Here is a 26,602-nt window from a genome sequence, read left to right on the forward strand (position 1 = left end):
ACATTGTGTACATTTGCATATCCATTTAACCAGCTATTTACAGCCGCCCTTTACCGCCACCTGTAAGAGGCAATGCCACAATGACAGTAAGTGGCTGGGCCGGGAACTGGGTGCCCCGTCATTTTCTCCACTTGAAGAGCCCGAATCTATGGAGTGCTTGGCACTTGGAGAAACAGGGAGACAGCTGGGGCATCACACGTACAGGGCGGAAGGCGCGAGAAGGAGGCGCGCCAGACGGAGGGTCGTTCCTCGTTAGCTCCACTCGGTGGCTTCTTTTCCATCACCACAACCGCGAGGAGGAACCTGCCGGGCCTTCCCTGCGGCTAGTTCCCTGCTTGATAACGAGCCCGCTGCCATTTGGATTTGCTGAATTCCCGAATCAGTCGAAACGCCTGACAGTCCCGAGGAGGGTGGGGACGCGGAGCGCTGGGGTGGGAGCCCCAGCCCGGAGAGGAATCGGGGCTGAATGTCACCCCCTTGAGTCTGGGAAACCTGCTCACGGATGTGATGCGGCGACGCAGGGACACCTGCGCTCCCCTGCGTGCCTCACTCGTGCAGCTCCGGGTGGCAAACGGGGTAAAGTGGGGGCGGGGGCGAGGGCGAGAGGAAGTTGAGGTGCTGGAGCGTCAGAAACGCTGCCTTGGCTTCCCATGCTCTTTGGAGGCTGTCCCGAGGCGGGGCTGGAGGGCTGGGCACGGGGGATTTTCCAAGTTGCCCCAGCACAGCTGGAGGGCGAGAGTTCTGAGCACCACCCCCCCCCCCCCCCCCCCAGAGGACGATAACCGGGCGGTCCCAAGTACCCGCAGGAAGCCCGGTGCGCAGGACCGCGTGGCGCTCTCGGAGCGCACCCAGCCGAGCAGAAGCAAAAGATAAACCCTGATGGGCTCGGGGGCTGGTTGGCTGGGGCGCAGAGTCAGCGCGGACCAGGAGCGCCTTTCGTTTTAAGGAGCCTTACTTCTGGGAAGGGACAGGGAACTGTCAATCAGCGAGGGAGGGAGCGCACCGGCGCTGGGTGATGTCAGCGGATCATCTGCTCGATAACAAAGAGGGGGTATTACAGGAGAAAGTTGCAGCGGCGGCGGCGGCCACGGCGGCACCCCGAAGCCTCGGCGGCTAGGGGCCAGCGGGCAAAGGGAGGGGGGGGGAGGACGAGTGCTGCCGCAGCAGCTTAAGACCAAGGAATTGAAAGGGCTGTAGGGGGAGGCAGTGCGAGCCAGCCCCGACTGCCCCTCCTCTTCCTCCTCCTCCTCCAAACTCGCAGGGTTCAGCCCCAGCGCTCGCTCAGCCGCCGGGAGCACCGGGACGGACGGGAGGCAGCTGCGAGGCCCAGAGCTGGGCACCGTCCCCAGCCGCCATGGATAGCGACGACGAGATGGTGGAGGAGGCGGTGGAAGGTACAAGCTTTTCTCTGGGGTTGGGGGAGGAGGCGCCGAGGGCTTGGAACGCGGAAGGAGTGGCGGGCTGCGACCCGCGCGGCGCCGGGCCCCGCGGCCGCCACTGTCCCCTACGCGGGTGGCCCGCTGCCCGGCTCGGGCACGGGCCGGGCAGCCACGGCCACGCCGCCGGGAGCGCGCACTGCGCGGTGGGGCGCAGGCCAGGAACTGGGCTCCGCGGGGCCGGGGCCCCCGGGAGGGTACGGCCGCTCCAGCCCTCCGGCCACCGCCTGCATCCGCCCTCGGAGTTGAGAACCTGCCCCGCACTCTGGCCTTCCCCCTTTGGGGGATGGAAGCCGGGGGGTGCGCAAGAGGACAGGCCCCCCGAGACCGGCGGTCTCGGCGGAACGACCCCCCGGCCCGTTTTTGGCAACCGCAAGCCCCTCTCCGGCTGCCAGCCCTTTCCTTCCGCTCGCCGCTGCGACCTGCGGTGACCGCGGCCGCGTCCGGGTCCGTCCCCCGGCGCAGCGCACGGGGCCGAACCAGGCACGTGGCAGCCGCGGCCGGGGCGGCCGCTTTTCCGAAAAGATGAAATCATTGCAGGGCAGTGAACGCCGCTCCCGACCCGGGGCTTGAACGCACGCCGACCGGGAGGCGGTGGCCCTCGCCTCTAATGCCCCCGAGCGAACTCAGTCAAACCACCCCTCCCCCTTCCTGCTTCCGAGCCCGGGTGCCGCCGCCGCCACGCTGTACAGGCGCGCCGCAAGCCCTGACCGAAATTGCTGGGTGACACTTAACTTTCTGAATTCCATGCCGTTGGCTGTGGGTGATATCACCGCCTTGGTGTCGTGTTTCTCCGCCCCTTCTCTTCTAGCGCCCCTCCCCCGACTTTTCTCGCCACTTTGTTTTGCCGAGTTTCTCCACCTCTTTTTTTTTTTTTTTTTTTTGCTAGTTCTAAAGAGCGAGGTGGGGACGTTATACAATCTACTTGTTTGTATCAGGAGATGTTATGATTTGGTAACACTGAATATTGGAAAATACTCTTTAGCGTGTTTATTTATTTGATTCCAACCCAGACAGTGCGTCGTGATGTTTTGCAATGTTGTGTGGTATTATTCGAGAATATTTTAAACCAAGCATCCAAGTAAATAATTTTAAGCTTTTGGTTGAGTCTGGTTTCTATCTAATTTGTATAAACAAGTGCTCATAAAAGGTAAAGAAAAAGTAGCAACACTGTACAAATGCATAAAGATACATTGATTTTTATAAAACATAACTGACTGTTTGCAGTGACCTCGAGGTCTTAATTATTCTGAATTTTCTCAAAATTATCCATCTTGGTGTAACTGTTAAAACTTACTCCTTTATCTAGTTTCAAAGGCTGTTTGTTGTTGTTTTAATTTCACAATGTTGTGAACTCACAGAACTGTTTGTCTAGTAATTAAAGCCAATGTTGGGGGCTCAGGGGGCACCAGAGACATTGATTGAGAGGGTTCATTGGAAGCCTTCGTTAAATTTAAATTATTGACATCTTGTGCCTTCATGTTAGGAAAGATAAATGAAAAACATGCTCTCTTCGAATTGTTAGGGCTTGTTATTCTACAGAGTTTACTTTTACTTGTAAAATTTTAATGCAAACCCTTGATCGCAGACAGTGCTCCCCAGGTTAGACCACCTTTCTTTTTGAAGCTTTTTAGAAACATAAGGCCCAGTTGTCCACAGTCCCTGGGCTTCTTGTAAAATGCAAACAAGCAGCTTTAGAAATGTTTCTGTTGTTTTGGGGGATTCTGTATACAAACAAGAAAGAATCTCTTATATAGGACGGCCATATACATTACCGTCCCAAATCAGAATGTGCTTGAGAGCGAGAGGGGTCATGGTGGAAAAAACTAGTTTAAGCTTTGAATGTTTGGGGCAATCCAGGACTCACGGTCACTCAGTTGTACCTGACAGTAAACAGGTAGAGCAGCGCAGAATCTTAGAAGCATCTAGAGCTCAAACTCAGTATCTACAGCATGTGTGTGTACACGAAGTGAACTGTAGCAGTTGGCTTTTCTCGAGCCATTGTTGGCCTTTTTAGTGCCTCTGTAATAGTCTTTACTTATCATCTACCACATGCATGGGAGACTGGTAAAAGGCTAGTCTGAATATCTTGGTGTCCAAGAATCACCTACCTCTCTCCATGAACAGAGCCTCTGTTCTCAGCAGTTTGAATGTCTTCGCAATTATTATCATTGCTGTGATTGTTGAGTTCTTATTGTGTTCATGCTCTGTGCTAATGTTCCACACACACATTATCCACTCCATCTTCTGAGGTGGGCACTAATATTATCCTAATTTTACAGAGGAGGAAACTGAGGCACAAATCCAAGGACACTCAGTGAGGTAGGAGATAAGCTTGGACCTCCAGAACCTCTGTCCCCCCTACCAGACTTTCTCCCTACATTTTTCCTTTTATTTTTTTTTATTATTTAAAAAAAAAAATTTTTAACGTTTATTTTATTTTTGAGACAGAGAGAGACAGAGCATGAACTGGGGAGGCTGAAACAGGCTCCAGGCTCTGAGCAGTCAGCACAGAGCAGTCAGCACAGAGCCCGACGCAGGGCTCGAACTCACAGACCGCGAGATCATGACCTGAGCCGAAGTCAGACGCTTAACCGACTGAGCCACCCAGGCGCCCCCATTTTTCCTTTAAAAAAAAAAAATTTAATGAGTCATTCAAATATATGAAATACTTGGTAACTGAGTGTGGAAGCAACAGTTAAGTATTCTGTCAGTATCACTTCTTATCACTCCAGAGGTTGGTTCTGACAGAGTTCAGTGACCTTCAGAAAAATGTAGGGGAAAGAGAATTTAGCTTACAGCCCCTCCAACAGACTTCTTGTTTCTTCTTTTTCTTCCAACCTAGCAGTTTAGTCTGGGGAAGAAATTGATCTTTGCAGGATCAGAGTTTGTATGTTGGTTCTCTGTCAGGGTGGAACTGTAGCCTAGGTGAAGTTCTAGGCTCTGAGCAGATGAATCCCGAGGGCAAAGGTGGGTGGTGGAGGGAATATCGGTGTACTCCTATTGGCTAGGCGCCTTTGGGAAGGTAGCAACCCCTGGCCTCAGAGGGCCTGACAGTGCCACCTGAGATCCTGCGATGGCTTTTTAAAAAACTCTTCAAGGCTCATTGGTTCAGTAGGAAGTGATGTTTAGCTTTGGGAACAGAACTGTTTATTACTAGATTTCTTTCTTTGTCTACCCGTAGGTACAAAGATGAATACAAGGTGGTCCTTAATTTCATTTTAAATAAGCATTTCATATCCAAACAGATGAATTATGGTGGCTGAGAAGTAAGACTTACTTCCAGCTTGGGGAAGTGGATGGGGAAAGATTTTCCTGGAAGAGGTGGTCCAGAGTTGGTTCTGGTGGAGAGAGGAGCTCCGTGAGTGCACACAGGTTTGGCATCTTGTTGTGACATAGGCACATTCAGAGACGAAGCATTCAGTTCTGCTAGGAGGGCCGAGGAGAAGAGTGGAGGCTAAGACGGGAAGAGGCTGTGTCATGGGCCGGTGAGGTGGATTGTGTGCTGAAAGCAATAGGAAGCTATATGGGCTTTTTAGAGCTGGGAATGTCAGGCCCAGAGCTCTGCTCTGGGAAGACGAACCAGCAGTGGTGAGCAGGATAAGGGATTGCCTAAAAGGTTCCTTAAAATAATCCAGATAGGTGGTTAAGCAGACAAGAAAAAATGGAAAGGCTCGGAGAAATAGAGGAGACACTGAGGAAGAATACTCAAAAGGAGGAAATATCAGAATTTCCAGAACCATGGAGCCAGAAAGAAAGTAAACATCTCAATGTTCCACTGCCCCCAACTGCCTCAAAATATTAAAAATATTTTTAAGGCCCCCTAATATCTGATCCTGTCTGTCTCTAATAAGGTTGGCTCATGTTCTGTACTTGGGAAAAAGGCATGCTCAGTGCACTGGGAGCACCCTCTCCCTGTGGGCCACGCATTAAAATCAGGACCCTCACAACTAATAATTGAGCTCTCACAAAGAATTACTCTCAAAAATCAGAGTATGTTTTTAACAACCAGTGTGAATGCATCCTCACAAGGGCATGTCCTTTGCACAAAACAGAATGTATTGTGCTTGTATTATTATGCTTGTATTATTGTGCTTGTATTATTATTACTTTTTTAAAGCATCCCTGTTCTACAAAACCAACAGTGCATGTAAGGGTCTCTTGTTCTGAAGGAAACACACACACACACACACACACACACACACACACACACACCCTGTTCTCAGATCTCCTGTGGGGTAAGCCTGAGGCAGTAAGCAGCCAGTGTCTGATCCAGAGGGAATTTCCTTTGCCCAAGTGTCCCATCATTACACAAAATACAGGTCTGGTCTTGTGTTCTTACAAGGATACAGGAAAAAAGCTCAGAGGTAACTCCAGGGGGAGATTTTTAACTTTCTATCTGTTCAGTAGGTAATGATCTTTAGAACAGAGTGGAAAAAGTAAATTTTTCCTTCTCTAACCTCTGTAAATATTTAGAATCGTGCTGCGGACAGATACATGGCACACGAGCCAGGACAGCATTAGCAACACAGAACAGTCATTCAAGTGAATTCCCCTTGTTGTTTGGGTCTGGTGTTCAACCTCTGTTTGGTGGGAACTGGCCCAGAAGGCTGTTGGCTGTCTTGGAGCATTTTACAAATTGACCTCAATGAGAGCAAGGAGGACTGGTGTTTCTCTCTGAGTTAGGTAACGCTTGGAAGGGATAGGAATTCGGAATCAGGACATGCTGTTGAAGATCCTGGTGGTTTTTTTGAGAACCTTGTTAACTACAAAGGCTTCTTCCGCTTCTCTTCCTGGGTCCTGCGGATACCTGCCCCTAGCAGTACCTTCTTCCGCCAGCAGCAAGGAAGAAAGGGCAGTTTGCTAGGGTGCCCTTCTCTAGAGAGAAAAGAAAGGATTGAAGGAATTGGGAAGGGGCTTTCAATATCATTAGCACTTTCAGAGTAGTTAGTGTGTTTCTTAGGTGCTTAGCATTGGCTTCCTCAGATGAGGCAATAAGCTTGGAATGTGGGGGGTTGTGGTAAGGTTTACTTTAGATAACAAGGAAGGACATCGCCCATTGGTTTGCACACTTTTTTCTTTTCTGTATAGCAGTAGCCCCTCCGTTAAACGGCCATTACTGACCGGACAAATATTACAGGATGTTATTATCCAAAGGGTGCTTGCATAAGAGTTGTACCAGAGGATCTTCTATGTTGAAAGGTGACGTGAGGGCGTCACATCCCGATTTCTTCTCTTCCCTACAGTTCTTTCTTTGGAAAGTCTCTTTGTTGTTGTTATTGTTTTGGTTGTGGCTGTTGTTTAGATACAAAGCTCTACTGCGAGGAGAACCACTCCGGGCTATTAAATATTCAGGGTGGAATTCTTGAACGATCACAGCCTGTAATTTCCAGCTTTTTAACCGATCCTGTCCATTGATAACATCATCCTCCTTTTGGCAAAGATGAGAGGAAAACAAAACAAACGAGCCAACAAGGGGTCCCGCTGATAGAGGGACTGATAGAGAAGGAAGTGTCACACGTCACATGTCCACAGTGTCACCCGAGAAATGATGGGACATCTCTTCCTGGCCTGTGGAAAGACACATCGACACAAGCATCCTTCTTCATGGAATGGGACGGAGTGATGTTTTTGCTTTCATCTCGCTGGGGATCAGTACTGGCCCTCACAGTGCTTTTAGTATGTTGTATGACACTTTAAATTTTCTCTAATTTTCCACTGCTGAGGATGCACCTGCAATGTATTATCCAGAAGTAGGACAGGACTGTTGTGAATGAGGAAAGGTGCAAATGAATTTACGCTGGACTTCTTCCCCCTTGGTACTCATGAGTATCATAATAGTACTCTGGATGTCAAGTAGAAACACAAGTTTCATCATATGTTAACTTTTTAAAGTCTGAAATACGTGAACTGTTTTCTGTGGGGAAAACAGTTTCAACTAATTAGTAACTGCCTCAGTATAAGGCTAAAATGATTATTCTGATATTTATACCTAAATTATAAGTAGAGTGCTAAATTCATAGAAATGTTAATCCTAACATTTCATAGAAGAAAGCTTTTAGCTATACACTGAGTGGGTTTTTTTTTTTCTATGAAAATACAAAAAAAAAGTATATTCAATTTACTTCAATCAGAGAAATGTTATCTGTACATGTTTAGGAAATAATTGTCCAAATTATTTCACATGACTCAAGTATCATTGAATATGTCATGTATAGTTAGTTTCTGGGGGAGAGAAAGCAATTGTGGCCTAGTAGCTTTCTAACCACTAATTTCCTGGCTCTTTGTAGGAAAAAAATTTGTGTTAAGAGGAAAGGAACCATATTGATTGTGATTTATTTAAGTAGCCCTGTTTTGCTGTAATATTCTAGGTAACTCATTCTACACAGAGTCAGATGTAGCAATAAGACAGTATATTTGTTCATTGTTATTTTATGTTTATGTAATCAATAACACAAGTGAAGAGGTTTTTTGTTCTTCATAATAATGCTTATTACTTAACCTCTCTTCTAAGGGATGATTTTTTTTTTTTTTATCATGTTAGAAGAAATCATTTTAGGAGACAAAAGCATTCATTGTGGTTATATAGTTTGTGTTTTCTTTTATGTCTGTGAGCCATCTGGAAGCCACATTTAAGTGTTTAATGTCCCTTGCACTGCACACGGTGTTTAATGCTTTCATACCTTTTTCATCCATGACCCAGGTTGTTAACCCAGGAAAAGCCAGTAGATTAATTATTGCCTTCATTTTCACCCACCTCCATAAAATTAGCTCACCAGAGAAACTGGGGAGACATCGATGAGGTGACTCCTGGGTTTTATGAAATATGTAGAGAATAATAAAAAAAAAACAAACCTAAATATTGACTGTATACATAAATGTTAGAATATACCACCAGTCTGTGATCCAGGAAGAACCAGCAATTTAAGGATCACAGTATAAGTGCTGCTGATGTTCAAAATCACTACTTAAATGGCCATGTAGATACTTCTAGCTGCATTTAAAGCACAAGCCCTCTGAACATCGTGGTAGAGGGTATATGACAAGGTTATTACTAAACATTCAAAGCTGAAATGAATTGCAACGTAAAGCAGTTAGTTCAAGGTTAAGCTTAAGTTCAGGCTTAGAAGGACTAGGAGTTCATGTGTTAGTACAATGAGGTGTATAAATGTTAGGGCAGTTTGAGACATGGCTATGTCCCTTGTTGTTCAAACTAACAAGCAGTGAGGTTTTCAAAAGTCACCTGGCTAGCAGTCCTCCACATCATACTATATAATAAGCTATAAAATCATACTGTATACTGAGTTCTACAATTAGATAACTTACTGCAAAGATAATGTACCTTATAATAGACTATAAACTGGTGCTCAGTCACATTTCAATTAAGCATAATAGTTTGGGGACATTAGTTCCAAATAGAAGCTTCGTAGGGAAGTACTTGGTAAATTGAAACATGCAGATGTTATTATTGGTAATAACTTTTAGTCCCCAGTAACATGCAAGCTTATTTTTTCGGTTCATATTCTGAAACGTGTGTAAGTCCCTCTGCTGTGGTCCCCGTCCATTCGCAAAGCGTACCTAACAGTCAAGTTGATCCTGCTGATGCAGGCACAGAGACCTTGACATTCACTGTCCCCTCAGGCAAGGAGGGGATGCTGCTCAGGGAACTTGCTGGCAGGATCTGAGCACGAACATTTCGGTGGGAGAGCGCTGAAGATGCTAAGGTTTGCCTTGCGGTTCCCTTTCTCCAGGACACCTGGATGATGATGGATTGCCACACGGGTTCTGCACAGTCACCTACTCCTCCACGGACAGATTCGAGGGGAACTTTGTTCACGGAGAGAAGAATGGACGGGGAAAGTTCTTCTTCTTTGATGGCAGGTACCACTGACAGTTGTGTTTTGTTTTGTTTAGGGCGGGTAACCAAATTACTTTACTTGAAGGAATGGTACAAATGAAATTTCAGTGGGTGTTTTAGTACAACTGATAGAAAAGGCGAAAGCAACCCCAATATGTAAGCACTGCCTTGGGGACCAAGAAAGTCACTTGTGCTGCTGTGGGGAGGCCAGCCTCAGGCTTGGGTCCGTCATCACTGCCTCCTACGGCGTGCTTGACACAGCCACTCTGTCACGCCAGAATCGGGGGCTCCCGTCGCACACCAGTCGGTTACGTGGGTCCCAGTTCTTTGATGGATTCCACCTGCTCCTCCAGCGAATGGGTCTCCATGAAGTCCCACAAATGGGGATTGTTTTTGTCAGGGGCCAGTGTGGGCAGTTCTCAAGTACAACACACTCAGTCCACTGCATGCAGCCCTTTCTCCCAATCACGGTCTGGTTTCTTCACATCCCAAAAGAAGATGCGGCCAGCTCGTGGGTTCATGATTTCCTCAGCATACTCTGTCCTCATGAGATTAGTCAAGAAAATATTCAGCAAAGCTCTTCAGAACCACATCATCAGGGGTCATGCAGTGAGACATGTGACAGGTAAACATAGGAGGCATACAGCTCCAGACCCACAGTGTTTGAAATACTGCTCTTTGGGATAACCTTCATTATGTGTGAGACCTTAGTGCTGTCTTAACTAGTATGTTCTGCTTAAAATATGTTTCCCAGCAGAGTTCTTGTTACTGTCCTTTCGCCTCCTACCTGACAACGCTGTGAGGCAGAAGCTCCTTCCCCTCTTGAGATAGGTGGGAATGACTGTAGAAATGACTTTCTCTTTCGAGAAGAGTTGGAGTTGCACACACCCAGCCTTTGAACCATGACTTCTAAACCTTGTCAGCTTCAGAAACAAAGAGCAGCCACGTGAATTTCTCTAGCATTTGGAGGAATTCTGAGCCATGCGAGGACCAGCTCTCTTTCTGACCACTTGGTTGGGTAATGTGGAAATGGATTTAGCTAAAGCAGGTAGTAGGGTTCTGCAGGGCACAGGGCAGAGCAACTGCTTCTAAGCTCTGGACATTGGTAATGAGCTGAAGCTTCCTAAAACATGGATTTCCTTTGGGAAAGGGAATGTCTAAGGTGGCAGTTCAAGGGTGATCGAGAGACTGGTTTGTGATCCAGAATCCCTTTTCTATAGATGGGATGGGTTTGTTTTTTTTTTTTTTTAATGTTTATTTATTTATTGGAGAGAAAGAGAGAAAGGAGAGCACACACAAGTGAGAGAGGGGCAGAGAGAGACACACAGAATGTGAAACAGGCTCCAGGCCCCGAGCTGTCAGCACAGAGCCTGACTTGGGGCTCGAACCCACGAACCATGAGATCATGACCTGCGCCGAAGTCAGGTGCTTAACCAACTGAGCCACCCAGGCACCCCTGGAGTGGTTTGTTTAAAGTTTTTAACAGTCCCTCAGGCTCTCCCATTATCTGATACAAGGAAGAGTAAGGAAAGCAATAAAAACCCATCATAGACTTTTTGTTAAATTGTATTTTCATTATTAATTCCAACCTTCTCTTTCCCATTGTTCCCAACCCCACACCACATCTCCTTTTAGCTGAGGTTTGCTTGCAAACTGTTCATTTAAATAGCCAGATATTTCCTTTATTTTGCCCTGCTGTGGATACCTGGCAGATACCTGGGTCCCATTGAGGACTCTTAAGATTTGATATCAATGCTTTCTTCTCTCGCGGTTCCTTTAACCTCTCCAGAGGGAAACTTTTCCTGCCTCATTTTCATAGCAGTTTGTTTATACCTCTTTTCTGGAAAGTGTCACTTCTTACCTCCTGATGCTGCAATTATTCTTTTATTTGTTCATTCAACAAATTTATATCTCTGTAAATGTCTTATTTCCCCTATAAGACAGAGGTTTCCTTGAGGGTAGAATCTGTGTCTGTTTCATCTGCTACTACATCATGGCACTTTCCCTTAGTTTCATACTAACCAAAAAAAAAGTCTTGCTGAATGAGTATGGGAGCTGAAAGAAAAAGTAGAATTGTAGAATTCACCCAGAGCACCCACTCCACTCACCCACCCCCCGCACACAGTCATGCTTTAAATCTGGTAGTTTGGTGATCATACCCTGTCATCCACTGACTCGGGGAAAATAGTCCAGATTTGGTTTAATTTCATGTTGGTTACTTGTTGCTTCCCAGACCTGACACACAGTTTTGTAGGGCTAGACTGATCTTCCGCACCAGTGTGCTAAGAATGAGCTGTGTTGGCTCCAAGATACTGATCCTGTCGGCTCTGGGGGTAGCTGGGTGGGACCTGACACTTCCCAAGCACCTCCCTCCCTCTGTCAAGTTAGTAAGCTAGTCACTTCTGGCTGCGAGTAGTTTCATCCGTTTACCCCTGCGGTCAAGTGTACGTGTGTCACAACACGAAAAAGGTGAAGCACTATGTCAGGTGTTAACACTAGGCCAGTAACTACCTATGAAATAGAAATAAATTCATGGACTTTTTTTTTCTTTTTGAAGCACTAATTCATGAGTTTTTATACATACCACGCAAACACCTGTAGAGACTTAGGTCAAATAGTAGAATCAAAGAATGATGGTATTAGCAAGGACCTTAAGAGGTTATCTTTGTTAGCCTTCTTCAGATAGATGGGGGCTAATACTTTGAGGGGAGAAGGTCAGTATCACTGCTTTTATGACATGTGATGTAGTGGTGTCTAAGTTCTTAAAAGGTCACTGTCACCTTCTTTCTTAAGCCCAATACTGATCATATTATGAGACATCTGCTAAAAGGATTTGCCATAAACATTAGTGAGATAATCTTATGACTGAAAAAAAAAAAAAAGGCAGTGGAATCTCTAAGTCTTTTTAAGGTGGGTATGAGGTGTGGTCATGGAGAAGTCAGCTGTTTTTCCAGAGAATAGTACCTTAATTTCCATTTGCCTATTTATTTTTCTCCCTACTACTGCTCCCAATTTTCAGGGTCTGATGTATTGGGTTAAAACAAAGTGGGGACCTTGTGCTTTCACTGCCAGTCAGGAGGCTTTAGTCTGAAAAACTTCCCCCAAAAAGGCTGAAATCAAGGTTTTGAAATAACAGATGAGGAAACAAAAGGTAAAAACTTTTAGAGTTTTTACAAGCTGTTCACACCTGTAATGCTGGCTTATGTTTCCATCAAAGGGTTTGTTTGCAATTGCCAGAACCTGTTTGGAAAATCGCAGAGTGGTAGTGACAGAAGATTTGGCCCAGTGCATTCTAATCTTCTATGAAACCTGAAACTGGATGTGGCATTTTTAAAACCCACTTTATGGAGGTGTAATTCACCTACGATAAGCTGTACATATTTAATATATACAACTTGATGAATTTGGAGTCAAGTACATATTTGTGAAGCCATTACCACAACCTCTGCCAAAAGCTGGGCATGTGATTTATGAGAGGGTTTCAAGCAAATATAAATTTATATCAGGGAAAGTCTAGAATCACTTTTCTACTTTACGTACAATATGATAATCCTGAATAAGAATTTTAAACATTGAGATCACCAGGAAAATTGGCCCTGTTAAGTTTTCAACCAAGTTCCTAGATAGAAGCAGAATATTTTATTTATTTTTTAAAATTTGCAGGTATAGTAAATACTTTTGGTAGAATAACAGACTTTAAGAAATACACCAGTGTAGGGGCGCCTGGGTGGCTCAGTCGGTTGAGCGTCCGACTTCAGTTCAGGTCACGATCTTGCGGTCCGTGAGTTCGAGCCCCGCATCAGGCTCTGAGCCTGGAGCCTGCTTCCAGTTCTGTGTCTCCCTCTCTCTCTGCCCCTGCCCCGTTCATGCTCTGTCTCTCTCTGTCTCAAAAATAAATAAATGTTAAAAAATTAAAAAAAAAAAAAAAAAGAAATACACCAGTGTAAAAAGTGAACACGCTTCCCCTTTTTTTCTCACCCCCACTCCCATGCCACAGAGATGTGCACTGTTGGTGGAGAATTGAAGCATCTTAATTAAATATATGCAAGGTAAAATCAGAAAATACCTATCTACTTCTAAATCAATTTAAATAGCTAAAATGTACATGGTTTGCCTTTTTACTATGATCTCAGCCTCAGACTGTTCACTAGTTTTGAGATCTTAATCAACAGTTGGCCTTTTCTTTTAGATGGCAAAATGTAGAACAGAAAAACTTATTAAAACTGGCTTAAGTCAGAACCCAGACTCAGACCAGTCCTTCTTTACCAGATCATTTATCCCACAAATTAGGTCCATGAAAATGGACCTTAGTTTTTAAATTGTCTTTTCAAGCAGTTTTGTTTTCCATTTTCTCCCCCTCTGTAGAGAAATGAAGAAAGTGTCCTAAGACTAAGATTAGTTAATTGGTACTTAACATCGGCTCTGGTCCTGAGATGAAGGCATTTATGCAGTGAGGAGAAAGGAATCTTGAGGCTTTGTTGATGAGGCCCTGCAGTCTATCTGGCCCAGTGGATTCACTGGAGTACTGTGGTGGAGTATTATGAAAATGTTTACTGTGCAGAATACTTTGATGTACACATCTCTAATTTTTATACTAATCCCCAGGTCTGAATGTTCATTTTTCTAAAAATTTTAAATGTTTTTTATTTTGTTTTTGAGAGAGACGCAGTGTGAGTGGAGGAGGGGGGCAGAGAGAGAGAGAGAGAGAGGGAGACACAGGATCGGAAGCAGGCTCCAGGCTCTGAGCTGTCAGCACAGAGCCTGACATGGGGCTCTAATCCATGAACCGCGAGATCATAACCTGAGCCAAAGTCGGCCCTCAACCGACTGAGCCACCCAGGCGCCCCTAATAGTGCATTTTAATGCATTTTTTCCTTAATTGTTCTCATTTCAACCAAGATTTATGGATGTAAAGGCAATTTTGCAGAACTTTTTGAAATTTTAGAATGGTAACAAGAAAGAGGTATTTGGCTTTGGGCTGTGGAATATTAGGGAATTGTGTGGTTTTTAGCCTGATTATGAGTTAAAGTTGAGTGAATTCATTTAGTTATATTTTTTATATTATCGGTGCTCCCCCTTGATGTGCCAGTTAGATTTCAAAGTATTATTTACTACTCCTGGTGTTGATTCCCTACACTAATGTGTCCAGCTAAGAGGGCTTTTTGTAGTTCATCATTGGCCAAATAATCTAAGCAAAGGTGTCCATTTGGTGAGCCACTGAGAAAGGCTGCCATTTTCCAGGTGGCAGGCCCATGCAGGATTTCTTGTGTTTGGTTTTTAGAAAGCACTTGGTCACATTTCAGGGAAACTGGAGCTGGAATGGACTTCTGAAGTCATGTATTCCAGCCTCCCACACAAGGCAAAAGTCCCTTCTATGTTCCTGATAGTCATGCAGCTTTTGCTGGAACCGGGCTCAACGAATACATTCATCTGTATTGTAATGAACTGTGCTCATGAAAGCAACAATTCCTGTGACATACAGGAAGCAAGGGAGTGGAAAAGACATGGAGAACTTTGATACCATTTGTTCCACTTTGGACACGTTCCCTTCGTAACAACCTGTGAAGTAGGCTTTGTAATCCTATTTTACATGTGAAGAAACTAAGGCACAGAGAGGTTAGATAACTTGTCCAAGGCCACCTTAGTCAGTAGGAGCTGCAGCTGAGATTCAGGCCAAGGTGAGTTGACTCCAGAGCCTTCCTCCTCTCACTATACCTACCAGTCTCTTCTAACGAGAAGCAAGGAAATTGCTCTGACCCTGACTGCCTTTCTTTCTTGCGTTAAGTTTACTTGAGGTCACTCATTAGCAGTAATTGTGACAAGTTCAGAGTCCTGGGGCGAATGTATTTACTTTCTCAGAGGAGCTTGAACAGCCTTGGTAGGAGCTTGGCAGATTGATGGAAAGTTTACTTGAAGAATCAACCCACAAGAGCTCTGATCTAGTGAACTTGTTTCCTCATTTATAAAGTGGGGATAATGATACCTACTTCTCCAAGTTGTAAAGATTGAATGAGAAAACCTGTAAAGACCTTGCAGAGTGGAGACTCCCTATGAGCCAATTCATGAGAAAACATGGATTTCTTTTTGTTTACTCTGTATCTGCATTTTTCCAGTTTTATGGAGATATTATGGACATATGATATATGTAAGTGTGAGTGTACAACATGATGATATGATACATTTATATTGTAAAATGATTACCACATTCAGGTTAGTTAATACCTCCATCCACTCATAATAATTACCTTTGTTTTTGTTGCGATAATATTTATTTACTTACTTATTTTTAATGTTTATTTATTTTTGAGAGAGAAAGAGAGAGAGCGAGCTGAGGAGCATCAGAGAGAGAGGGAGACACAGAATCGGAAGCAGGCTCCGGGCTCCAAGCTGTCAGCACAGAGCCCGACACAGGGCTCGAACTCAGGAACTGTGAGAAGTCAAAGTCAGATGCTCAACTGACAGAGTCACCCAGGCACCCTGATTGTGATACGGTTTAAAATCTACTGTCTTAACTTTCAAGTATATAGTATGGTATTGTTCATTATAGTCATCATGCTGTACATTAGATCCTCAGAATTTATTCATCTTATAGCTTGAAGTTTGTCTCCTTTGACCAACAACAGCTCCTCATCTCCCCCTCCCTGAGCCCCTGGCAACTGCCCCTCTATTGTCTGTCTTTATGAGTGAGGCCCTTTGAGATTCCACATGTAAGTGAGGACACACAACATTTGTCTTTGTCTGACTCATTTCACTTAGCATAATGCCCTCAAGATCAAGGATGGATTATTATTTTTATTGTCTTTTATTATTGCTGTTACTATTATTTGTTGATAACAGTGGCTAGCAGAGTTTCCTTAGGATTTATTTTTAGGGAGCAAAACTAAATTTCACTAATTGCTCTTCAGAAATGTTACTGTCAGGGGTGCCTGGGTGGCTGTCGGTTAAGCATCCTACTTCGGTTCAGGTCATGATCTCACGGTCTATGAGTTTGAGCCCCACCTCGGGCTCTGTGCTGACAGCTCAGAGCCTGGAGCCTGCTTCGGATTCTATGTCTCCCTCCCTCTCTGCCCCTCCTCCACTCGTTCTCTCTCTCTCTCTCTCTTTCTCTAAACAAACAAAAATAAAGTTAAAAAAATGTTACTGTCATCTTGAGCCTTTATAATAATCAGATACGACAGACTCACAGATCTATTAAAGGATAGAAAAAAACTTTAAAGACAAATAACACATTCTCTTACCTGGAAGCATGATAGTGTTCCATTCAGCTTGCATATCACACCTTAGAAGAAATTGAAGTTTCTCGCAGATACACCCCTAGTAGATGGCTTGGGTTTGTTGTTGATGTTCTTCTTATCTTTACTTAGTTTTCAACATTTTAAGAGATAATATGTAATATAATGCTGTATGTCAATTATATCAGACTTCTAAAAATATATAATATATATTGTCATATAAAATGATTGCTGAAACAATGTTTTAATACTAAGAGTCACAATTTAATTTGGTTAGAAGTGAGAATTTAAAGTAGAATTATGATTCTTTAAAATTTCTCTCTTGGTTCTTTTTTTTAATTTTAATTTTTGTTAAAAAAATTTTTTTTAATGTTTTTATTTATTTTTGAGACAGAGAGAGACAGCATGAGCAGGGGAGGGGCAGAGAGAGAGGGAGACGCAGAATCCGAAAGAGACTCCAGGCTCTGAGCTGTCAGCACAGAGCACGACGCGGGGCTCAAACTCGTGGAGTGTGAGATCATGACCTGAGCTGAAGTCAGACGCTCAACCGACTGAGCCACCCAGGCTCCCCCCGCCCTTTTTTTTTTAAGTAGGCTTCATGCCCAGCACTGAGCCCAACGCCAGGCTAGAACTCAACGACCCTGAGTTCAGGACCCTGAAATCAAGAGTCAGAAGCTTAACTGAGCCACCCAGGCACCCCCACCCGTCTTGGTTCTTATATTACTATGGCTGACCAAAGGAAGGGAGCACAGTGGAGGACGGAACAGAGAGTGGAAAACCCAAAACATTCTAGCCCCCAGAATACCAAGGAAAAGCCAAAGCTGTCAAGTCTCCTAAAAGCACTTTTTGTATTCAGTGTTAAAGAAATTTTTTAACATGAGAATACAGTAATATGTGAATAAAATGCAGATGTGCAGGGCACCTGGGTGGCTCAGTCAGTTAAGTATCCAACTCTTCATTTCAGCTCAGGTCATGATCTCACTGTTCGTGAGATGGAGACTCCTGTGGGGCTCTGCACTGACAGCACGGAGCTTGCTTGAGATTCTCTCTCTCTCTCTCTCTCTCTCTCTCTCTCTCTGCTTCTCCCCCCAAAATAAATAAATAAATATTAAAAAATAAAATAAAATGCAGATGTGTCATTCTAGATAAATAATTATAAAAATTCCCCATTTCTTTTAAGTTAGTTTTTGTAATTTATTACCAGAAATTTAAGTATGAGAGCTTTGACAAAATAGGTAAAAATGGTCTGAGTGTATATGTAGGGAAAGAAATTTAATTAAAATTGATGTTTCAATTTTCTCCACATTTCTGGTTACTTGATTCAGATGCTGGTGCCAGAAAAATCTAAATCAAAAGACCATTTTTGTAGTTTAACATACCAAAGAAACTGCCAACGTGTTGAAAGAGACTTTAAGAAAATACAAGTCAAGAACATTGTATTCAGTATGTTCCCATTTTTATTGAAACAGCCACAACAAAGGTGGGAAAGTACATGATATATACACAGGGGGAAAAAAATCTTAAGTGGTACATGCCAAATTGAGAAAGAGTAGTGGGAATTTCTACTTTCTACATCTTTGTAGCGCTGGGGTTTTTTTGGTTGTTGTTGTTGTTGTTTGTTTTGCAATGAATACACGTTACTTTTTTCACTTAAAAGAGCATTTATTCCATCCTGCCATGCAATGGATCACTCATAAATTATTGCAGATAGAGGAATCTTTCTTGCTTGTTTTTTTTTTTTAATTTTTTTTTAATGTTTATTTATTTTGAAGGGGAGAGAGACAAAGAATGAGCCGGGGAGGGGCAGAGAGAGAGAGGGAGAATCAGAATCCAAAGCAGGCTCCAGGCTCTAAGCTGTCAGCACAGAGCCCCATGTGGGGCTCGAACTCATGAGCCGTGAGATCATGACCTGAGCCAAAGTTGGACGCTTAACCAGCTGAGCCACCCAGGCACCCCTTTTCTTGCTTGCTTTTAAAGTACATTTAGGGGCGCCTGGGTGGCTCAGTCGGTTGAGTGTCCGACTTCAGCTCAGGTCACGATCTCGCGGTCCGTGGGTTCGAGCCCCGCGTCGGGCTCTGGGCTGATGGCTCGGAGCCTGGGGCCTGCTTCCGATTCTGTGTTTCCCTCTCTCTCTGCCCCTCCCCTGTTCATGCTGTGTCTCTCTCTGTCTCAAAAATAAATAAACGTTAAAAAAATTTAAAAAAAAAAATAAAGTACATTTAAAGCAGTTTTATACATTTCTTTGACTATTCTAGTATCTCATAACTACTTCCCCGATGCTGTTTTAAGCCTGGTTTCTCAGTAGAAAGCTCACCATCAAACCCATGAGTGTGCATGTTTAATAATAATAGTTATTATTTATTTGAGCAGTCCCTATGTCCCAGATGATCTTCTAAACTCTTGATAGGTATTAACCCATTTAATTCTTATAGTAGCTGCAGTTGACAAGTGAAGAAATGAAGCACAGAGTTTCAGAAACTTTCCTAACTTGCAGACTGTATGCCTGTATACTGCATATAAAGAATACTCCCTGCACTTGAGTAACATTGTTACTATTGTTATGTTCCCTCTCCATCTTCTCAAAGCAAAATTAGCCCAGTTTCCATTCCCATTCTTTCATTTAGAAAATAACCACTTGAAGACAGGCTGTGTCCATATGTTAGGGCGGGGATGCTTGGATGGATAATGCCTAATTTGTTCCTATAAAAGGTTTTACAATCTAGAGAAATATGACACGTAAGTTGGCCATCATTAAAGACATGGATAGTCCTGTGATGGTTCATGATGAGGCTCCAGTGAGAAAGATGGACCATGGCTGCAGAGGTCAAGGTAGACTGGGGGAGGTAGGGCTCCATGCAGAGAGTGGGTAGGATCTGGGTAAACCAGGATTAGCAGACTTCCTCCAAAATGCAACTCTCAATCCAATTTCTGCAAGAAGGATTAGAAAGCTACTTCTCAAGTATTCTCAGAGAGCAACAATTTAGCTGCCACAAAACAGTGCCATTTTTTCAGTTTATTTCTTTTTTGAATAGAAAAATGCCAGAGGCTTGAGAAGACTCATTTTTATCCCAAGGTTATTTCTGTTTTGAATGAAAAACCAGAAAATGTGGCCCACAACTTTTTTCCTGGATGTGTCCTCCGGGATTTATAACGTTTGGTTATAGGGGTGCCTGGGTGGCTTAGTCAGTTAAGCGTCCAACTTTGGCTCAGGTCATGACCTCTGGGTTCATGAGTTCGAGCCCTGTGTTGGGCTCTGTGTTGACAGCTCAGAGCCTGGAGCCTGCTTCAGGTTCTGTCTCTCTCTCTCTTTCTCTCTGCCCCTCCCCCACTCGCTCTCTGTCTCTCTGTCATTCTCAAGTAAATAAACATTAAAAAAATTAAAACAAAAAAGTGTTTGGTTACATATATTTTACAGGAAGAAGCAAGCATCACATGGTATGGAAGCTAAGATATAAAGAGGTGTGCTTGGGCTCAGCGAATAAACCAGTGTGAGCGACGACTATAGAACAGGAGTCAGCAAACGTTTTCTGTATAGGGTGAGATGGTAAATATTTTAGGCTTCGGGGACCGTATCCAGTCTCTGGTGCAACTCTGCAACTCTGCTGTTGTAATATGAAAACAACCACAGAGGACACGGAAAGGAATGTGCGAGGCTGTTGCAATAAAACTGCATTTACACAAACAGGCAGCAGACAGTGATTTGCCAGCATCCCCTGGAAGAAAAAGTTAGAATGGCAGAACCTTTCACACCAGACTATAAAGCTTTTATTTTCTTTCCTCGGTGACAGAGGATTTCAAAGCCTTGTCATTTTTATGGCCCTAGAGAACCCAGTTCATGTGATAACATGCCCCTTTTGTCATCAGATTTCATCCAAGCTATCATACAAATTTGCTAAGGGGGCTAAGCTGTTTCTTTCAAGCAGGTGCTGAAAAATAACGCAGTAAGTTTGCTCTCCGGTGCCTTAAGAATTTGCATTTGTGAGGGCCCCTGGGTGGCTTAGTTGGTTAAGCATCCAACTTGGACTCAGGTCATGATCTCAAGGTCCGTGGGTTCAAGCCCTGCATTGGGCGCTGTGCTGACAGTTCGGAGCCTAGAGACTGCTTCAAATTCTGTATCTCTTCTCTCTCTGCCCCTCCCCAACTTGCACTCTGTCTCTCTGTCTCTCAAATATAAATAAACATTAAAAAAAGATTTTTTTAAAAGAATTTGCATTTGTGCAGCTTTGTCAGTTGGGCTAAGAGGGAAATAGCTGTTTGTTTTGGTGCTATGATACTAACGAGGACAGGCTCCACGGTAAGAGGATGGGACAAACTCCTGGGGATGGTTACGGGGAAGTATGTGCAAGTCCATTTTATTGTTTCAGGGATTTGCAAGACCCATGCCTTGTAGATTTGATCATCAACCTGAGAAATACTGGCAGACTCGTCTGTCAGGGGATAATTCTGCTCAAACACACATAGGAATGTTTTGAATGCTCCCTGAGAATCTAGTCAATAGGGTTCCCAGGTTTAGCAAATAACAATCCACAGCACCCCGTTAAAGCAGCATTTCAGATAAGCAACGAGAAATATTTTAGGATAACTGTGTTCCCTTCAATATTAGGGACATACTTAAACTACAAAAACTATCTGTTGTCTTTCTGAAATTGAAACCTAACTGAGCATCCTGTATTTTATCTGGCCATCCTAACTGTGAAGATAGATGATGAAGTTGTTTTTCGCACCACCTACTGCATCATTGCATCCGTTGATTTAGCTATCTTTCAATAGGGTTGTTGTTATTTTTGTTTGTATTTGTTTACCTATTTTTTGGCTGTTGGGGGAGTCTAATGACAGTCGAATCTCATTAGTTCCAACCTCACTGATACAGAATTGTGATTACTTATGCAAGGGCTATACTAAAGTGCACTTCATTCTCTTCATGAATTTACTCTGCCTGTTTATCACTGGTAGTACAAACAAAACTGAAAGAGAACTATTTATCTCCTTGGGAGACTACTGATCGTGTAATTACAGTGTGATCAGGGGCTACTGTGTTGTTTAGACTGTGCTTTTCATTTAATAATTACAGCTCACTCTGTCATTCAGTAAGCAAGACAAGACCTTACCAGGCATAGTCAGGTGCGACCACCTTAGTCCTCATGGCCCCCTTTGCGTCCCATCTGTCCCCACTACACAGTGTGTGCCTGCCAGCCTCTCCTGTTTGTTTATTTTGTTCATCATGCTCTCTAGAACCTCCCACAATGCTCGCTACTTAGAAAGCACCCTATAAATGGTTGTTGGTTGAATTGATGAATGGACACTATCTGCAGGTCCTAAAACAAACTGTCTTTGTTGCTAATAAACATCTTACATTTTAAATTTTAAAACTTATTTGAACTGGTCTTTCCCTTATTCCAAATTGCTGTACATAAAGGGAGTTTTTGGTGAAGTTAGTTTCATTGCATAATGACCTTTGAGAAGCTGAAAACATACTGAAATTCCAAAAGTGTTTTATGAGGAGCGATGGAGAAGTTATTGTAATATCACCATGAGCATCCCGTGAGCTTGCTTCTGTTCTAGAAGTATGGGTCTCGACACTGTCGGGCTACTAATGATATTAGCAAGGCTCAGCCTGCAGTCTTCCTCACTTGCCCCCATTTGCCCTGATCATGCACACACACACATGCACACGCACACATGCACACACGCATGCATTTACTTAAGTAAATTCCCATATATCACCCAAAGAAATGGAAGGGGTTCTTTTGATTGGCTACCAATTATGATTGTCATCCATAAGTAATACATTTAATGACTTAAACAAACACGTAGACATTTACATTCTAAACCACTTTCGTATTATTAGATACTTATATGTACAAGCAATCTAAAAGAGCTTGAGAACTACCAGTGAGGTCTGGACCCCTCTTGAGGGAGTTAAGCATCAATGGTTTATGTGTGATATGTCACCATTTCTATTGCCCGGTATGGGTCGGCATCTTAGCCTTGAAACGTATTCAGATGAGGCTTGTTCTCAGCTTCCCCCTGTACCTTTGTTCTTCTCTATTTCTGCTAGCAGAGAAAAAGGATTAATAGGAACCAGGAAGTTAAGAAGTAGATCTCTCTCTGTCTCTAATGCTACCTATATCTCGGGAGTGTTTTTCCTAGCGATCTAGGGAATTCAGGAGATGGGCTGAATACAGGTCAGCATCAAACCAGAGCTGGGCATGCAGTGCCTTTCATGTGGTGCTTTCTTTTCAGAGAGCACAGTCATGATCTGACCATTCCCTTTTGTTCTCCCTTCTCTCACAGCACCCTGGAGGGATATTATGTGGACGATGCCCTACAGGGCCAGGGCGTGTACACTTACGAGGACGGAGGCGTTCTCCAGGGCACGTATGTAGACGGAGAGTTGAATGGTCCCGCCCAGGAGTACGACACGGATGGGAGACTGATCTTCAAGGGGCAATACAAAGATAACATTCGGCATGGAGTCTGCTGGATATACTACCCAGTAAGCCTGGTGACTGTTCATTTTGCTGGAATGTAACATGTTTCAAGCCGATGCTTTGACTCCTCACAATGAGGAGTAAAATGTACTCTCTATGTTAGAAAATATCAATCTGTGAAATTTGAGACTCACAGGAGCTGAAGCCACCAGCTTACAGGGTGTGCCCCTCACTGTTACTCACTGTCCACTTAGATTGGTGATCTTAGCAACTACTATTCATTCCTCTTCAGTGGTGTTTTGGAAAAGAAAGAATAGTCGTGATTCAAACAAATCAATCGGGACAAAGTGGCTTTATTGTACCACTAATAAAGACCAAAAAAATGCATGCTTTTTAAAAATAGTCTTCTGATATACAGAAAGAGATGGAATATTTCATTGTTGCACTTCATTCTGGTTCTCATACAGGAGACTGATCCAGCAATCTCCCATCTTTTGGGACTTACCGCACTGTTATTACTTGATTGTACAACCCTACTCCCTACTTTATAAGTGATTTATGGCTTATGTTGTTTAAATTAAGGTGATTAAAGTTACCTTGCCTTTGAGTATTTGGTAATATTTCCCAATATTTCTAGGGTTTACTGTAGCAAAAAGATGTGGCAAAACTCATTGGGTTGGGAATTAATGCTCTAATTGTTGTTTGCATTTCAAATATCCCATCTGTTATTAGTTAATTTCCAGAAAATTTGTCAGAAAATAGACCTTAGAAAATATTTTAGCTAAAATTTTATTTTGTCCAGGGCACCTGACTGGTTCAGTGAGTAGAGCATGTGACTCTTGATCTTGGGATCATGAGTTCAAGCCCCATGTTGGACAAAGAGCTTACTTAACATAATAATAATAATAATAATAATAATAATAATAATAATATTTAATTTTGTCCAGAGCTTAAGTCAAAATACAATTTTTCTTACTCTGAGACCTATCTTCTTATGATTAAAAAAAAAAAAAAAAGATCTATTACAGGTATAACAAGAAAAATAGCCCCCAGCTAAATCTACTTACACATTATTGTTCTTTAAAAATAAGTTATACTCGGGGTGCCTGGCTGGCTCAGTTGGTGGAGTGTGTGACTTTTGATCTCAGGGTTGTAAATTTGAGCCCCACATTAGATATAGAGATTACTTAAAAATAAAATCTTGGGGCGCCTGGGTGGCTTGGTCGGTTAAGTGGCCGACTTCGGCTCAGGTCATGATCTCACAGTTTGAGGGTTCAAGCCCTGTGCCGGGCTCTGTGCTGACAGCTCAGAGCCTGGAGCCTGCTTCGGATTCTAGGTCTCCCTCTCTCTCTATGCCCCTCCCCGGTCATGCTCTGTCTCTGTGTGTCTCTCTCTCTCTCTCAAAAAATTAAATAAAAATTTAAAAACAATTTTTTTTTAAATAAGATTTTAAAGGGGCGACTGGGAGGCTCAGTTGATTGAGCATCTGACTCTTGATGTCAGTTCAGGTCATGATCTTGCGGTTTGTGGCATTTAGTCCCGTCAGGCTCTGTGCTGACAGCGCAGAGCCTGCTTGGGATTCTCTCTCTCCCCCTCTCTCTGCCCCTCCCTCACTGTCTCTCTCTCAAAATCAGTAAATAAACTTTAAAAATAAATAAATAAGTAAAATATTTTTTTAAAAGTTCTACTCTAGGAGCAGGGCAGAAGGAAAGAATACCGCAAAAGATCTTTTAAATGATTGCCCAGACATTTAACATATCTTCTTAGTAGGCTCTGCAATAGATCAAAAGTCCTTTCAGTCACTGCCTACAGGGCAAGCAGGAAGAGGGAAGTGGTGCAGGTTCTTAACCAGCTTAGGAAGACAGAGAGGTTTGTTGTTTCAGGAGTAGGCTGATTGAGCATCTTGCCGTCTGGTGCTGGGGATCTGCCGATGTGACAGTAAATTATGGAGTCAGGGAAAGTGGAACTCTGTGCGTGCAGTTGGGTATAGGGAAGAGGCAAAATAGGGATTACCAGATCCTCCTACTACTTGTCATCTTACTTGTGACTAGGATCAATTAAAGTCTCTAGAGGAGATCACCTTTTGTATGAATCAGCCTGCTGTATTATTATCTTATTAAATACCCAGAGAACACTCTGCCTTAGGAAAGAAGCACTGGGGAGTTATAAGCTTTCAAAATTAACCTGGGATAACACTTGCTTTATATACGGTATCTGTTGGCAGTGGAGAGGGCTAATGACATCCCTCTTCTCTCTGAATTCAGAATCCACTAAGAAATAGACCTAGGTGTCAGAGATCAAAAGGTCGGTTTTATTATGACCGTGTTGGGTCGGAGACGTGCTATGGACCCAAAGTCAGAATGCACTTCAGTCCTTCCCCCTCTGAATGGAACAGTTGGACCAGCTGCAGATAGAGCTCTGGGAAGTCGCGGGTCTCCCCAGGGAAGGAGGGCCTGCCCGGGGGAGCTTCCCCAAGGAAAGGGCAGGAATGGAGAGGGGTGCAGGTGCAGCCTGAGGGCACGGACAGCTTCCAGGGCAGGACTTCTGGGGGCAGCAGGCTTTGCCCTGTCACCTCCACCTAATAGAGAGATGGGTGGCGGTGGCTGTCAGACCCCGCCTTCTCACTACTCAAATGAGTGATTCCTTCTCCCTGAAGGGGAGCCTCCTAGCAAAGGAGAGAAGGCAGCAGCTTCCTCCCCAGCACTCCCTGACACAGCAGACAGGCACCTGTTTTGTGATACGGAGTCAAAGCAGAAACAAGGGGAGGAAAAAAGAATGGCTCCCCTTAGAGTATTTATAAGCTTACTCTTAGGACAGCTTATTTCTTTCAGAATTTTACCTTGGAACGGTGACGTCATTTTCAGTTAAAAGTGTTTATGTCCTGTTAGAAATAAAAGAACCTCTGCTTTATCATACTAGACAGAGAAATTCACCACCACCACCCCCAAACCAGAAGTTTAGAGTATTAAGGGAGAAAAATCTGAGACCCTAGAAAGACAGAATTCCGTACAAGTTACTGGTAACGTTGGCTTACATTAGTTACAGCATATGAGAAGCAGAAACGCCCTAACACTGTTCTGCTCAGTAATCACCCCTGAAAGCCTGAAGGCAGATCTTGCAGGAAGTATCATCCCCGTTTATGCTGGGTTATTAAGAATTAACTCTGGGAGGAGAAAGAGCAATAATATAGCTCTAATGCGCTTTCTATCCATGAAAAATGCTGCCAAGTATTTTTCTTTTTATGAAAGTGCTGTGATTCGTTTTTAAATTTATAAAGTCTTTTCTCCAAAGAGCAATCAGACTATGGAGAACTATAGAAATCACGTACCTGATGTTATTTATTCCTGCTGTCTCTCTGCAAGCAGCCTTTGGGATCACTCAGAAGTCATCCTGTACTACTGTCTTTGAGTAGCTGTTTCTAGAACGTTTGAGTTGGAGAAGTAACCAAGCGTTTAGAATATGTCATGGCACTACTCTTGTTGTATCAAACCCAAAGAGGTCCCAGATTTTCCAAGTTATACCATAAAGACCTTCCTCATGGGCAGTAAAAAAGGAAACATTTCTTGTAGTCTGGATTCAGTTATTTTTTGATTAGTTATTAGATTATTTTTTGGTATCCCAGTTCAATTCAAAAAGTATTTGTGG

At 43.5% G+C, this 26,602-nt stretch overlaps 1 protein-coding gene across 3 annotated transcripts in view; it reads left to right on the plus strand.

Moving 5' to 3' along the window:
* Nucleotides 1-155: 155 nt before the first annotated feature.
* SETD7 (SET domain containing 7, histone lysine methyltransferase) overlaps nucleotides 156-26,602 on the plus strand; it is a 69,527-nt gene continuing 43,080 nt past the window's right edge. The window contains exons 1-4 of one of the 3 annotated variants that reach the window (XM_053901247.1): nucleotides 156-576; nucleotides 1,262-1,394; nucleotides 9,188-9,317; nucleotides 22,821-23,022. In XM_053901247.1, coding sequence (XP_053757222.1) covers nucleotides 508-576; nucleotides 1,262-1,394; nucleotides 9,188-9,317; nucleotides 22,821-23,022 — 534 coding nt within the window. In that variant the 5' untranslated portion in view covers nucleotides 156-507. The remainder of the gene's footprint in view (nucleotides 577-1,261; nucleotides 1,395-9,187; nucleotides 9,318-22,820; nucleotides 23,023-26,602) is intronic. The other 2 variants (XM_053901248.1, XM_053901245.1) reach the window with 2 other exon arrangements.

Source organism: Panthera pardus, unplaced genomic scaffold (assembly GCF_024362965.1).
Source record: "Panthera pardus isolate Hobbes unplaced genomic scaffold, ASM2436296v1 HiC_scaffold_13, whole genome shotgun sequence".
Taxonomy (NCBI): Eukaryota; Metazoa; Chordata; class Mammalia; order Carnivora; family Felidae; genus Panthera; species Panthera pardus.